Genomic DNA, 13,952 nt, shown 5'->3' with positions numbered 1-13,952 from the left:
ATCCATTCGAAGAGAAGTGTGCATGTTAGGTACTGTTACGAGCGAAAAAGTTGATGTTTGGAAGAAAACCTTACAAATTTTAATTCAGTTTGGATTGATTAAGGTGGTACACGTTAATTTGTGACGCTTCCATATTGTAAACCACATCCTATCGAAATAAAAAATAAATCAAGATGTATAATTGTTTATTTTTTTCCTTTAAAAATTGTTACCTAACAGCAGAACACAATGGTTTAGAGTTTTTTTTAATGGTTTTTACATTTCCAACAAAATTTGAGATTTAATTTTGGTCAAATATTAAAAAAAAAAATGAAAATTCCGAAACGGTGAGAGTGTTTTGATCATGATATGTGATTTTATTCACATTAATACCAACAGCTGTCTCTTACCATCTTAATCTGGGCAGAGATTCGGCTTGATTAAAGTGGGATAATAAACAACTTGTGTTTATTAGCATGTCAAGGATGAATCTTGTAATAATCTTTCTATAAATTAATAATTTGGGGAATTGTAGGTTTTTTACCTAAGGGAGAGTTACGAGGCCATAAAGGATTCCCAGGTTATACGCATAATCATATAAATGATATTTTGTATTTAACGCACATTTTACCAAAAAACATGGTTTTTATTAGTGGATGTTTTGTTTGTTTTTATTGTAATACATAAATACAAAATATTCGTTAATTAATAAGAATTTAGATTACCATACAATGTTCGCAATAAACAGAATTACCCCCCCCCCCTCCCCAAAAAAAAGAGGAAAAAATCAAAACATATTCCTTTGTCCCCCCCCCCCCCTTCAGGAAACCTGGAAAAATCTGGATCCGCGCATGAATAGTAATTAGTACTACGTATTGAATGCACCTTATCATCTTTAAAAAGCTCATGAAAACCTTGATCCTATCGATCGATAAGCGATACACCACGCATGCTCGATTGGTTTTGGGTTTACCTGGAAAATTTTCTTCCGGATAGACTGGAAATCATCGGTTTTACGGAACGCAACAAATACATGTGAAGACTTTTCATTACAAAGGTAAGAAATGGAAAGTGGGTGCAAATTAAATAAAATAAAATGTGTCATACTATATGCATAGTGTATTTTTTGGTTAACTTTCAGTTTGAATGAGTTATTTAAATGCAACATGCATAAAGAATTGGAAAACATCCAATGAAAAAAAAAAAACCAACAACATAGAACAATACATTCCTTGAATGACTTTTTTTTCAAAGTTCCATTTTTATTAAGATGGAATAACACACCTGGAAAAAGTCAATCAAACTAATATTAAATTATTTGATTATGAAAGATTTAATCATAAATAAACTGTACATATATGTCAAATGATAAAAAATGAATATCTAAAAAGTAACAACAAAAGCCCCTTCGGGTTACGAACTAGGGATGTACGGATCACAAGTCCGACACTTTATCCACTCGACTATGGAGTAAGTGACATGTTATTGTCGATAAAATCCTTTTGATAAAACGAAATGTCGTTTCGATCAGAGGTCAGCCATTTTGTGATGATGTGTTATTCCACCTTAATACATTGTATTTACAAAATTAAAAGTATATAGACATTATATGACATTTTTTAACTTTCATTTTTAATAAAGTATATAACTATAAAGAAAAGAATTGGTAAATTTCCAATTGATGGAAAACAAAGAACAAACACTCCTCTATATCACATGTTTGTTGATTATCTGAATTACGATGGGGTGGATAGGGCAATACATGATTTTCAGTCCTTTAATAGCGTTTCTGAAAGAGGGGGGATGTGGGCTGATAACTTTCCTGTAGAAAGATAGATACATAAAACGGAATAACAAATAATATGATTATCGACTAGGGAAGCTTTGCACCATCCTTTTACGACCTGTAATCTTAGCAGCACACAGAGCAAAAACATCTCAGCCGCTATTCTGTCTCATGGCGGCGGGACTGCGCGTGGTCCGAGGCCCAGACTGGACCCTGGGGGACAGCGACGGTGGGGAGGGGCACCTTGGGACGGTGGTGGATGTCCGTGAGAAGGACGGGATGGTTGGTGTGGCGTGGGACGTCGGAAACACCACGACCTGTCGTATCGGAAAGGACCAGAAATACGATCTACGAGTGTTCGATAATGCGACCATCGGTAAGAAGTCGGAGTGTTACTATATTTAAGATAGTGCAGTTCAGTGTGGTGAAATTAACGATTGAAAAAAGTCCATCCATAAATCTAAACTTAGATGAAGTGTCTTTTGGATGATGCAAGCTTGATCTAAATCATGAGAAACTTTTGAAAAGTTATAATAGCAGTTGTGGGTTTTTTTTTTCGAAAGGGGAAAATCAAAGGTTAAGTGTCGACTCTGCATTAGAGTTTTGAAGGAAAAACATGTACTTACAAAGTGTATCTGATAGTGATTGCCTCAATGCCTCAATGAATGCCATTTTCTTTCTTCAGGAATTTTATTTAGGGACAAGAAATGTTCGGAGTGTAGAGCAGAACCAATTTATGGGATGTGTTGGAACTGTACGAGCTGCGGTGATGTCTGTATCTGCTCCGTCTGCTACTTCAGAGACAAACACAGCGCTGATCATTCGTTCATCAGATACACAACACCAAACAGTGAGGGGTCAGTGGATTTTACCAAATTTTGTTACGTAATTAATCCGGATTTGACATTTTCCTTCTTCCTTCTGTTTTTTATTTAATTGGTTTTGTTTTCTTTTTGTTTTTTGTTTGTTTTTGTTTGTTTGTTTGTTTGTTTTCCTTTGTTTTTGTTTTTTGTTGTTGTTGTTGTTGTTTTTTTTTTGGGGGGGGGAGGGTGAAGGGGGGGGGGGTTGTAGGGTAACGAACAAATTGTGGGGGGAGTGGGTTCCAGATTTTTTTTTTTGAAGGAAGATGTTAATTTTTTAGCTCAGCTGAACCGAAGATTCAATTGAGCTTTTATGATCACCCGTTGTGCGTCATCCATCTGTCCATTTGTAAAGTTTTCACATTTTTGACTTATTATCTAATACCACTGGGTCAAATTTAACCAAACTTGGCATAAAGCATTTTTAAGGAAAGGAAATTTGAAATTGTGAAAATAAACGGCACAACCCTTTTTAAAATGGGGATAGTTGCGAAACAGTGATAATAGAAAAAAAAAATTCTTCTCAAGAACCACTGCACCAGAAATGCCAATATTTACACCAAAGTTTTCATACATATATTTACTGAAGACTTTAAATTTTGAAAAAGTGTGACCCTCGATTTAAAACTGGAGCTCCAAAAGGGGTTAAAAGTTTAAAGGGACCTAGACACGATTTCAGATTAAAATTTTATTTTTGATTTTTATGTATAAAATAGTTTCTCTTTGTATTTTGAATAATTTGCCAAAATTTGAATGCTAGAAGTCATGTTACAGGCAAAATACAGAGGAAAGAAGTAAGTAGGTAAACAAGAAGTAAGTAGGTAAACAAAGTCCGAGTCTAATATATGTTGACAAATCAACGTAAGGAAAAAAAAATTCTTTGACAAAATTACTTGTGGAAACGAGATAAACTGATTCAATGTGTTCATTGATAATTTCATTAACAACAAAAAGCAACATTAGATCGAAACTTATACCAATACAACACACATGTAAACAATAACAGGGCTGGAGCTTTGTTTACAAAACAAAAAAATTCTAACCTCTGTTACAGTAACTAGCTAACATCCGTGCCAACGAGAGATATTAATATAAGTTGTAGAACTTGTTTATCAATCGTTGTAAAATAGATAAAGTTCAGTTCAGTTCAGTTCAGTAACTAGCTTGTATCATATATTTGACTTTCAAATTTTGTCACATCATCAAAAACATCCATATTGAGAATTCCAGACATTAAAATTGATAAAAATAAATTTTGAAAAATTTGAGCTCAATTTGTGTCTAAGTCCCTTTAACATAAAAATATATATGGAAAATGTTTAAAAATCTTCCTCTCACGAACTTCAATACTGCAATTAGTTAGATTACTGTGGAAGCATCTTCTTATAATATAGATTTCAAATTGTTAAAATAGTGACCCCCGGACCAATACTGGAGCCGCAAGAGGGGTTCAAAGTTTAACATAGAAATCTGTAGGAAAAATGGTTAAAAGAATTACAATTCTACAATTTGTGATATTCTTGAGCAAGCACCCTCATATAATGTAAAATTTATATTAATATAATATTGACCCCCGGACCAAAACTGGGGCCCCAAGAATGGTTTTAAGCTTAGCAAAGAAATATATAGGGAAAATGTTTAAAAAATCATCTTCTCAAGAATTACAATGATACACTTGGTGAGATTACTATGCAAGTATCTTTAAAAATGTAGATTATAACTTGTTGAAACTGTTACATCCCCCTTCCGACAAAAACTCCGGCCCTAATTTGGGTTCAAAATGTAGCATACAAATATATTGGGAAATTGTTTAAAAATCATCTTCTCAAGAACTGCAAGCTACAATTTTGACATTATTATGCAAGCATCCTCAAATAATTAGATTCGTTACTGTTAAAATCGTGATTCCCTGCTCTTATACTGGGGGCCCCCAAGAGGGGTTCAAAATTTTAACATGCAGTACAAGGAAAAATACAGAGATAATGTTTAAAAATCTTATCAAGAACTACAATGCTACAATGCTACAACTGTTTTAGATTACTGTGCAACCATCTTCAAATAATGTAGATTCTAGATTGCTGAAATTGTAAACCCCGGACTAATACTTTGGGTCCCAAGAGGGGTTCAAATTATTTCAAAGAAATATATAGCGAATATGTTTAAAAATGTTATCCTCAAGAGCTACGATGCCACAATTACTGTCTATGCAAGCATTCTTAGAAAGGTTAGATTCTAAATTGTTTAAATTGTGATCCAAGACAAGTTGGGCCCAAAGAGGGGTTCAATGTTTACCTATGAAAAATATTAAAAAACAAATATAAAATGATACAATGAACGGTTGCTCAGGTGAGCGATTTGACCCATGGGTCTCTTTTTTTTTGTATGAATAGAAAAACTGGTGATAAAAAGAGTTATACATGTATGTATATTTATGTTGTACGGCTAAAAAAGAATCTTTTTTATGGAAAAGGATGAAGGTTACATGAATGTTATCGTTCATAGAGTGGAAGTTAAGAAGCGTTTCTCTAGCATGTCTTTGAGGTCCCTGGGAATGTACCCTGGTGCAATGGTTACTCGGAGAAAGGCTGACTGGGAATATGGAGACCAAGATGGTAACCGTATTTGTCAACAAATTAAAATCTTAACCTACATGTGTTTTGTTAAATGGTAACTATTACCCCCCCCCCCACCCCCCCCCCTCTCCCTTTTTGAGTTTTTTTTTGCGATTGAAACTTTTGAAGGTGGAGACGGTACAGTGGGAACCGTTCGGGACATCCGAAGTTTTAAGAAAGACATGTCTCATCGCAATGCTGTGGCAGTCACGTGGCCATCCGGAAAATCGTACGTCTACCGCGTTGGATACAACGGGAAGATGGACCTTGTATGCAAAGAAGTGGCGAGAGGGTTTGAGTATTATCGTGAACATCTTCCTGTTTTAGGCAAGACACTATTTTTTTTAAATATTATAATTTATGTTAAATCTATAAATTGAGTAGTCTATTTCATATTGCATATCGCCCGCAATCCAAAGTGAATCTCACTTATATTGGATAAGTGTTGTCATATGTATTTTGTATACATTAAGGAAAAGCTTTTCAAAAGAGTACTGTTACTCAATACTGTTTACAGGGAAATATTCGCCCCCGTTTTATTTTCACCCCTTACACCCTCGTTTTTATCGGGCGAATTAAAGATTGGGCGAATTGCAATGTCTCAAATTATCTCTCTTATAACACAACTTTGTCTGGGCGAATTCAAGGCAGGGCGAAACCGCTTGCAAGCTTAGAAGGACGAAAAAAACACGTGGCGAAAATAACCCTGTATACTAGTAAACAGTATGTTGTTTAGCACAAATATTTAACCATCAACGAAGGTTTTGCCACAGAGTCATTTATAGGGTGGAATTTAATTAAGGAATAAAGAATCTTTCTTTGAGTATTATGAGGTGATAATTCTGGTCGGGGCGTGATCAAATCCAATAAAGCCCGAAGGGCTTTATGATAGATTTGAGCACGCCCCGACCGAAATTATCACCTCATCATATTCAAAGAAATAGTATATTTATATAGTTTTAAACCATCGTACGATTAAATATTGAAACTATATAGTAAGCAAACTCCGCTGGCGCCTCAATTTGGCGTCAGTCGAAGTTATGTGTTATATAGTACAAAATCGGTACGTCGTGTTATCACAGGCAAAGACACTGGAAAATGTAAAAATAAGTGTTTTTACAGCGCCCCTCTTTGAGATATATATGGTTTGACTGACTGACACTGGGTTAGCAAATTTGCACATTATAACGTAATTTTTCTTATATGTTTGCTCAATATGATCGGTTATATACTGGAATATACCAGATGTTGTTTAATTCCAAGTAAAGTTCTTTATGGCATCTGTAAATTGTCCGGAAGACCCTATAATGTAATCTGAATAGTTTTTTTCTGGACTTAAGCGAGTCGCTACAAACCTACATGCGAATCCTATTATGTTGACGGATGAGCTATGGTTTATGATACGGTTTGATCTTATCGCTTGCAAGAGAATCGTCTTTATCGTCACAGATTCCAGTATGATTCAGGATCTACCCAAGATGGCGTCTACTACACGCGTCAAAATCGGGGACGAAGTTTGTATCACACTGTCTGTCAGAGAACTGAGAGAAGCACAGCAAAACTTTGGGGGGTATCAGGACGAAATGGAAAGTGTATGTTCATTTCAGCAAAGAGAGTGTTGCACAAAATGTTAAAAATCATAAAATCAAAATGTCTCTTGTACTATAGTGTCCGTCTCAAGACATTTCAACTAGTACTAGTATTTTGTTGATGAGAACAATTATATTTAAATTGCATTTAGTTGCTGTTGCTTTTCTTTAGGTTATTGGTAAACGAGGGGTGATCGACGGATTCACTGATAGCGGCGGGATCCTTGTTAAATACCAAGAAAACCGATGGGTCTTTAACCCTAGAGCTCTCAGCAAAGTACGTTAGAGCCAGAACTGACAGAAAGATATCTTAATCATATTAAGAAGCATTTAAACAAAATTATTTACGTAAAAGTATTTGAAGTGAAAAAAAAGAAACGATTTTGTTAAAATGTGGCAACCTTACTGATGAAATGAAAATAGGAACACTCTTTGCTTTAGATTTGGCATGCCACTGTTGGTGAAACTGTTCGTGTAAAGGATGAACAGCAAAAAGTTGAAGCCTTGCAGAAAGGGCATGGGGAATGGAACCCTAAAATGGCAAAGGTAAGTCCTAATTTTATTTAAAGTATACACATTAAAACCACTCACTTTAAGAGCCGAAATTTAAAATCTGTTTGGTGTACTCTAGTTTTAACGTTAAGACATCTATTATTTGAAATTCTTACTTTGTTGTCTGTGATTAAAGGTTTTGGGCAAAGTCGGAAGAATTGCGAGAATCACTCCGAAAAAGGATGTAGTTGTCTCGTTTGGAAGGAAACACTGGGTGTTTAATATTGCTTGCTTGAGGCCGTGCCCCGGGGCCGAGGTTGACCAAATAGAGGAAGAAGATGATCTGTCCTTGTCCATTGGTACGAAAAAAAATTTAAACTTAGACTAGTACTATTATGTTACTCTTTTCTTTGTACTTTTTTAAAAATCTTTAATCTGTGATTTGTGACATTGGAGGCTGTTAAAAGGATTATACGCAGTTACATCGATTGACTTAAAAGATGTTTAGAATTGAGGGTGTTAGTTTGGGCATTACAAAAACAAGGGATTCGTTTTATTTAATTTTAATTTCAAAGTGCACGTTATGAAAGGGAGATTCAAACACTTGAAAGGTTGATTGCAGAAGATTGAAAAACAAACAATATCTCTCTGCAATTCATGGGGTATTCGTGCAAAGTGGTAATTATTTTTTAAAGAATTTAAGTTAAGAGGTTTTTTGGTCTACAGCTACTGCTGGATTGACAAACGGGTTGGGGTTGCTCTTAGAACAACTACGGATCCTGGCAGCAGCTCAGTCGACCAAGTTTTCACCCGAAAAGTTTCTTAAACTGGCGTCTGATGGAAACGACAAACTGGTTTTACAAATGGTGAAAGGTGAACCAAACTTGGTAAGCTACGCAAAATATCCTTTAAAATTTTTGCACGATTTATGATGAAAAAATAAAAATTCGAACAATAGTTCGAATTTTTATTTTTTCATCATAAATTTTTGAAAATCATCGAAGGACATGATAATTTTATTTCTGTTATAACGCGCACCAATCGATAAGTCAATGAACGTAAATGTATTAATGATATGGCACGTAATCTATTTCTTTTAAAACACGACCATTTGATTTATTAGTGTAACATGCGAATAAAAGGAACCACGGCATTGATTGTTGCTGCTTTTGAGGGTCAGAACGATGTTGTCAAGGTTTTGTTATCTAATGGAGCGAACCCAAACCTTACGGATGATAGCGGAAACACAGCACTTGTTGCATCTGTTTCAGCGTGAGTGCATGTGGGTTTTTTTTCGAAATCTACAAGAAAATCTTCAATATGATATTAAACCATAAAAACCCTCAATTTCAACTTTATTGCAGAGATAAAATCAGTATCGTTCGAATCTTATTGCAAACCGGATGTGACGTAAACGCCGCAAACAAAGACGGAAGAACAGCCATTCACGTTGCAGCCAAGGCTGGATTTGGAGAAGCCGCAAAACTTTTGTTAGCAAATAATTGTAGCGTAAACGTCAAGGTATTAATAAGTATGCAAATCAAATAATCAATAACTAAGGACGAATTTAGATTGAACAATAATGTACAATTCGTGAACTTATTTATTGTTTTTGGTTGTTTTAAGTTATTGCCTCCATTTGACATATACAATTCTCATATTAACCCGAAAAGAAAAGGTTTTGAAGTGATTTTTGTATTATTGGTATTATCTTGTGTTGTGGTCTGATTATCAATATTACTCATTCATAATACTTAGTGATTGATAGGAGTGATTGTTTAATATTCATCAAGCTACATACCAACAAATATAATTTATGAATATTTTGCACTTTGCGATCTGCAGATTTTTCATATCCCCCAAATACTGCAGAAAATAAACAACCACAGAAAATATTCGTTGTACGGTATACAAACCACAGACAAAAACAACAATGAAGGATATACATTGTATCTATGTATTGTTGTAAAAAAAAAGTTATTCTTTTATCGCCATATTTTCCTCTCCACTCAGTCCAATATTTCATGTAGGACGCTGCAGAGAACACCCCCCTCCATGAGGCGATTGAGAACAGCCAGGATGCCATCATAGTTCTTCTTGCTGATGCTAAAGGCATTGATTTCAGGATTGTCAACAAGCTGGGTTTCAATGCTCTCATATTTGCCGCGCTCAAGGGAAATAAAACGTATGTAAAATGTATAATGATAGGTCGGTTAATTTGCAAGACATACTATAAAATGCCCCGAGTTTTTGCTTCCACCACTTTTTGCTTGATATTTCAATAATAGTAAATACCTTTGTGCTCAAACTACGTTCATCCACTAATAAAAAAAATGTCCAGATTATCTGTTTTGAAACGCCCCCTCTACCGCTTCAGGTTTCAATACATATCCCAAAATTGAAAGTCTACGGAGATTTTGCATTGCATCAGCCATTGGTAAGCCCGGATGATAACGTTAAAAAATTGCGCGATGTATTCCGAGTGTATTCCGAATGGAGAAAAGATGTAAACATTTCCCATTATAAATCTCCGTAAGAAAATTGTTTTTGTTCCTGTGGAATTTTATGAGTGAAAAGGGATAATTGTTCAATGAAGATATCTTGGATATATTCCCTTTCATCGGTATCAGTTGTATTTCTTTCACAGGTATGTGTATTTTTATTAAAAATCATCAAAAATTGATGGAAGCAATAGCTTGGGACAGACTTTTTTACATAAGTATACATCAAACTTGATACACATGTATCACGAAGGAACTATATGCCCCCTTCGATTTTCAGATCATTAAGTCGTTCTAACAAAAAAAACATGGTAGACTCGATTAGTGTGACCCCTCGCTATCGGACGAATTCTTTGCTTAAATTGACAGACTGACATCAAACATCAGTGGCATCGGAAGCAAATTGAAAGGGGGGGGGGGGCTAAAATCTTCACAAGAAAAAAAAGAAGGATAATGGTTATTGTTTTGTTTATTTTGGCAAAAAAGCCCCCCCCCCCTCCCTCAGTTCCGACGCCTCTGAAACTTGTAACACTGGAAATCATGTTGGGAGGCAATGCCCTTATAATATTGATTTTGAAATCATTTGGCTCAAGTTAAAAGTCATAGAAAAAGTGTTGCGCCATACTAAATAGGGTTTTGGATAATGTCTTCACCATGACGTCAGAATAAATGCGTTGTTTTTCTAGTGCAGCAAATAAAGTTACAGCAAAATGCCCAGAATTGACTGATGAACCGGACTCGAAGAGCAACAACACAGCCCTCCATGTTGCTGCTTTGAACAACAGGACGGAAATAGCAACGATTCTGCTTGTGCAGGTAAGTTTCTCTTTATAGTTTTTAAAAGTCACGAGATCAAAAATCCACCAATCGAATGAAAGACAATTTGTAGAAAGAAATCATGCTTCTACTCATTCAAGACTTTTCAAAACTCAATAGGGAAGAGCAGATACAGAAAAGACAAACAAAGATGGCCGTACACCCCTACACTTGGCTTGCATTGAGGCTTACTACGATATGGTCAAAATTCTCCTAGATCATAGTAAGTTTTATTTCTTTCTTTGAATTTAAAATTTCAATTAAATCTGCTTTTCTCTGTGCTCATTAATCGTATATTCGTTATATTTTCGTCAAGATGCTCGCGTTTCTCCCGCTGACAATGACGGCAACACTCCAATGCATTGCGCTCTTGGAGGTTCCAGATCCCAACCTTTGGTAATCACTTATCCATCAACAATAATCTTTATATATCTGTATAAGCAGTGAAAAACATATTTTGCAACATGCAATCAATGCTCGCGGATTGATAGTGAAATGTGATGCGAAATTTTAGCATTTTTGAGAGACCATTACCAGATTTATTTATTATAAACAACTTAGATATTTATATTTTTGTATTTTTTAATAGACAAAATCGATGAAAATCATATTGTGTGATCATATTTCAGATTCTGATCTTGATGGGCCATCGCGTTCAGACGAAGACGGAGAGAGTCAAGATTGCGTGCATGCTGCTTGAATTTGGCGCCAAACTCGACCAGAGAAACAAAAAAGGCCAGCAGGCAATCGATCTTGCAGAAACTGACGTCAAATCAGCAGTACAACAACACGCTAATGACGTGTGAGTATTTGCAAAGGTTTGTAAAGGGGTTGTGGATTTAAGAATGAATTCGGGGATGGAGGGAACTCTTTTTTGCAAAAGTATTCATTCAATTGAGGTAATTTTTATCTTCAGTGCTGATCGTTAAGGGATGGTCGTTTTGATGGAACGATAAATATTTTTGGCTTAATAGGAACGTCAAGCTGCAATTCAATCAAAGTAAACCAGATTAAAAAAAAATCATTTAAATATACCAAGCATAGCAAATTAATACAGTAGCTAATTTTAAACATTGACAAGTAAATTTTAATGTTTTCCGAAAGATCCCAGAGGAGGAATAGAAGCCAAGGTCGCCAGAGACCCAGTTCTGGAAGACAGGAACGAGAAATGTTTAAACAGGAAATGGTCGTTCCCTGTTTCGTCTGCTTTCGTCAGACTGGAAGTGTTACCACAGCGCCGTGTGGACATAGATGTTTATGTCCGAACTGTAGTTTCCAGGTCGAGGAGTGTCCTGTTTGCTTGCAGACTATCGAGCGACGCTTGGACCCGCGTAAGTAATGCAAAAAAGATAAAGGACCGAAACTTGTATTTATGACAGATATAAATATTAAACAATAAACGATAATTTGTAGGAAAAAACTCGTTAGCTCTAATATCAGTAACACCAAGTTGGTGTTTGTTTTTTTAAGGGGAAATTAAATTTGAAAAATGTCACTGAAACTATAGGTGAAAATGTTGAAATGTTAATTAAATGTATTCACGTTAAATGTTAATTGTTTTTTCTTTTTAATATTTATTGTGCAGAGGGAAAGGATGTTCAGGTATTGAAATTGGATGACCTTTGCAAGGTTCAATGATTCATTAACCAGGGCGTTTCCATATCAGCGTTTCCTTAAACACATGACTGATGGCCGTTTTATTGGGATGCCGAATTGATACCGGTACTATCCGGACTGATTATATATATATATATATATATATATATATATATATATATATATATATATATATATATATATATGCATACTGCAGATCTACAAAATGTGATGAAAATATTTTTTCTTGTATTTCATTTGTGTGATTTTGATACGCCAAGATATAAATATAAAAAGGATGTAAAATAAACAATTTACATTCGATATGGCAATTTCATATTGTATATATTATGTATCACTATATATGGTGCAAGCGTACTAAAACTATAGTATTGTATTGACAGTTTTGTATTGTAATACCGGTATGTATGTTTTGTACAGTTTGTCTCAGTTCTTGTCGGTTGTTTATTTTGTTAAGTTTTCATTAACAATTATGATTTTAACTAAAATGAATTGCTATGTTGGCAGATTTATTGAATAAATCTTCTTCAAACCTGTCGAGTTCTTAAGCGCGCAATATTACATTTGTTATCAATACAATATATAGATATGACATTCCTTCTTGGGTCGGACATGGGGCTGCCACATGCTTATATTCTTGTCGTAACAGGTAATGAATATCGATTGATCTTTAAATTAAGTCAATTTTATTCAAAGTCTTAGTGTGTTCTATAAGCAAGTCGGCAGCATTTACGACGTTAACCATTCCGCTAGATATTACGACACACTTGTTCTTCGTGACATTGAAATAATTTTTGATTTTGTTTATTTCTGCATGATAAGAATTAATACGTAATAGTATATATATGTATGAAAATAGAAGACAACTTACGCACCTGTTCATTGTACATTGTAAACATAGCGAAGTATTTTGACGAATTCCGCGATTGGGTCATTAAGAGGCCCAATTTCTATAGTAAAGTAAATTTTAGTTAATGCAAGGCATCAGTTTGATGAAATATAAATAGAGGAGTTGAAATATTTGGAAACTCGCTCTAAAACTCAGGATCCGCTGATCCCAAAGATGTGAATCATTCAACTATACTTTCATTTCTACATGGAAAAAAAAACATAATACTGCAACATTTGCAAATGCTGATGACTTGTACCTGTAGGTTTAGCGACCGCGACAGCCTATGTATCGGAGAGTGAGCTTTCTCAGTTCATGACCAACCTCTGGAACCAAGATGACAACCGAGCGAGTTCTCATTACGTCAGATACGACCTCCAAGGTCATTCTCATACAGGGCATTCGGGGGTCGATAACGCCCCAAATAAGTGAGTCACATTTTTCTTCAATTAAACCCAAACTAGTCTGAAATATCTGACCTTTTACTGACTGTTTTAAAAACATTTTGATATCAAAATCGTTAAAAATTGATATTACGCTTATGCAAACATTTTATTTAAGATATAAAAATTTAAAAACCCAGTTTTATCAGTGAGTTACTTATTTAAAAAGTTGAGGGTGAAAGCATTTTCATTGTTTTTTTTAGTTTTTTTTTTAAATTAAATCATTTAAGGTTTTTTGATTACGTAAACGAGGCTCACTTGTTCCATAAACCGACCTATTCTACGTTCATATCCCTGCTGAATAACTACCATTACATGACTGGGACCAGCGAATACCAGACGTCATCAGAGGATACTGAAGTCACGAG

The 13,952-nt window shown here is 35.0% G+C and overlaps 1 protein-coding gene across 2 annotated transcripts; it reads left to right on the top strand.

Annotated features, from left to right (window-relative positions):
• The first annotated feature begins 894 nt into the window (after positions 1-894).
• LOC105329662 (E3 ubiquitin-protein ligase MIB2) lies at positions 895-13,545 on the top strand. 2 transcript variants are annotated; one of them, XM_011430995.4, is made up of 20 exons: positions 895-1,036; positions 1,899-2,141; positions 2,451-2,622; positions 5,128-5,237; positions 5,367-5,564; positions 6,687-6,829; positions 6,999-7,103; positions 7,268-7,372; positions 7,515-7,677; positions 8,045-8,205; positions 8,442-8,590; positions 8,683-8,839; positions 9,349-9,503; positions 10,506-10,635; positions 10,756-10,858; positions 10,952-11,031; positions 11,265-11,437; positions 11,740-11,966; positions 12,221-12,357; positions 13,407-13,545. In XM_011430995.4, the coding sequence occupies exons 2-19, from the start codon at positions 1,937-1,939 to the stop codon at positions 12,271-12,273; spliced, it is 2,589 nt and encodes an 862-aa protein (XP_011429297.3). In that variant the 5' UTR covers positions 895-1,036; positions 1,899-1,936; the 3' UTR covers positions 12,274-12,357; positions 13,407-13,545. The 2 variants fall into 2 exon arrangements, with proteins under 2 accessions (XP_011429297.3, XP_019923358.3); XM_020067799.3 differs by having other exon boundaries at positions 910-1,036; positions 1,857-2,141.
• Positions 13,546-13,952: the final 407 nt, after the last annotated feature.

This window comes from Magallana gigas, chromosome 3 (assembly GCF_963853765.1).
Source record: "Magallana gigas chromosome 3, xbMagGiga1.1, whole genome shotgun sequence".
NCBI classification, from domain to species: domain Eukaryota; kingdom Metazoa; phylum Mollusca; class Bivalvia; order Ostreida; family Ostreidae; genus Magallana; species Magallana gigas.
Note: the sequence above shows the minus strand (reverse complement) of the source record. Positions and strands in the feature narration are given on the sequence as shown.

Excerpts from the sequence above, each read along its gene's own strand:
- LOC105329662 (XM_011430995.4), top strand. The coding sequence starts at position 1,937 with ATGGCGGCGGGACTGCGCGTGGTCCGAGGCCCAGACTGGACCCTGGGG. Across the intron at positions 8,591-8,682 it reads CTTGTTGCATCTGTTTCAGC|AGATAAAATCAGTATCGTTC; the intron begins GTGAGTGCATGT and ends ACTTTATTGCAG. Across the intron at positions 11,032-11,264 it reads GTTCCAGATCCCAACCTTTG|ATTCTGATCTTGATGGGCCA; the intron begins GTAATCACTTAT and ends ATCATATTTCAG.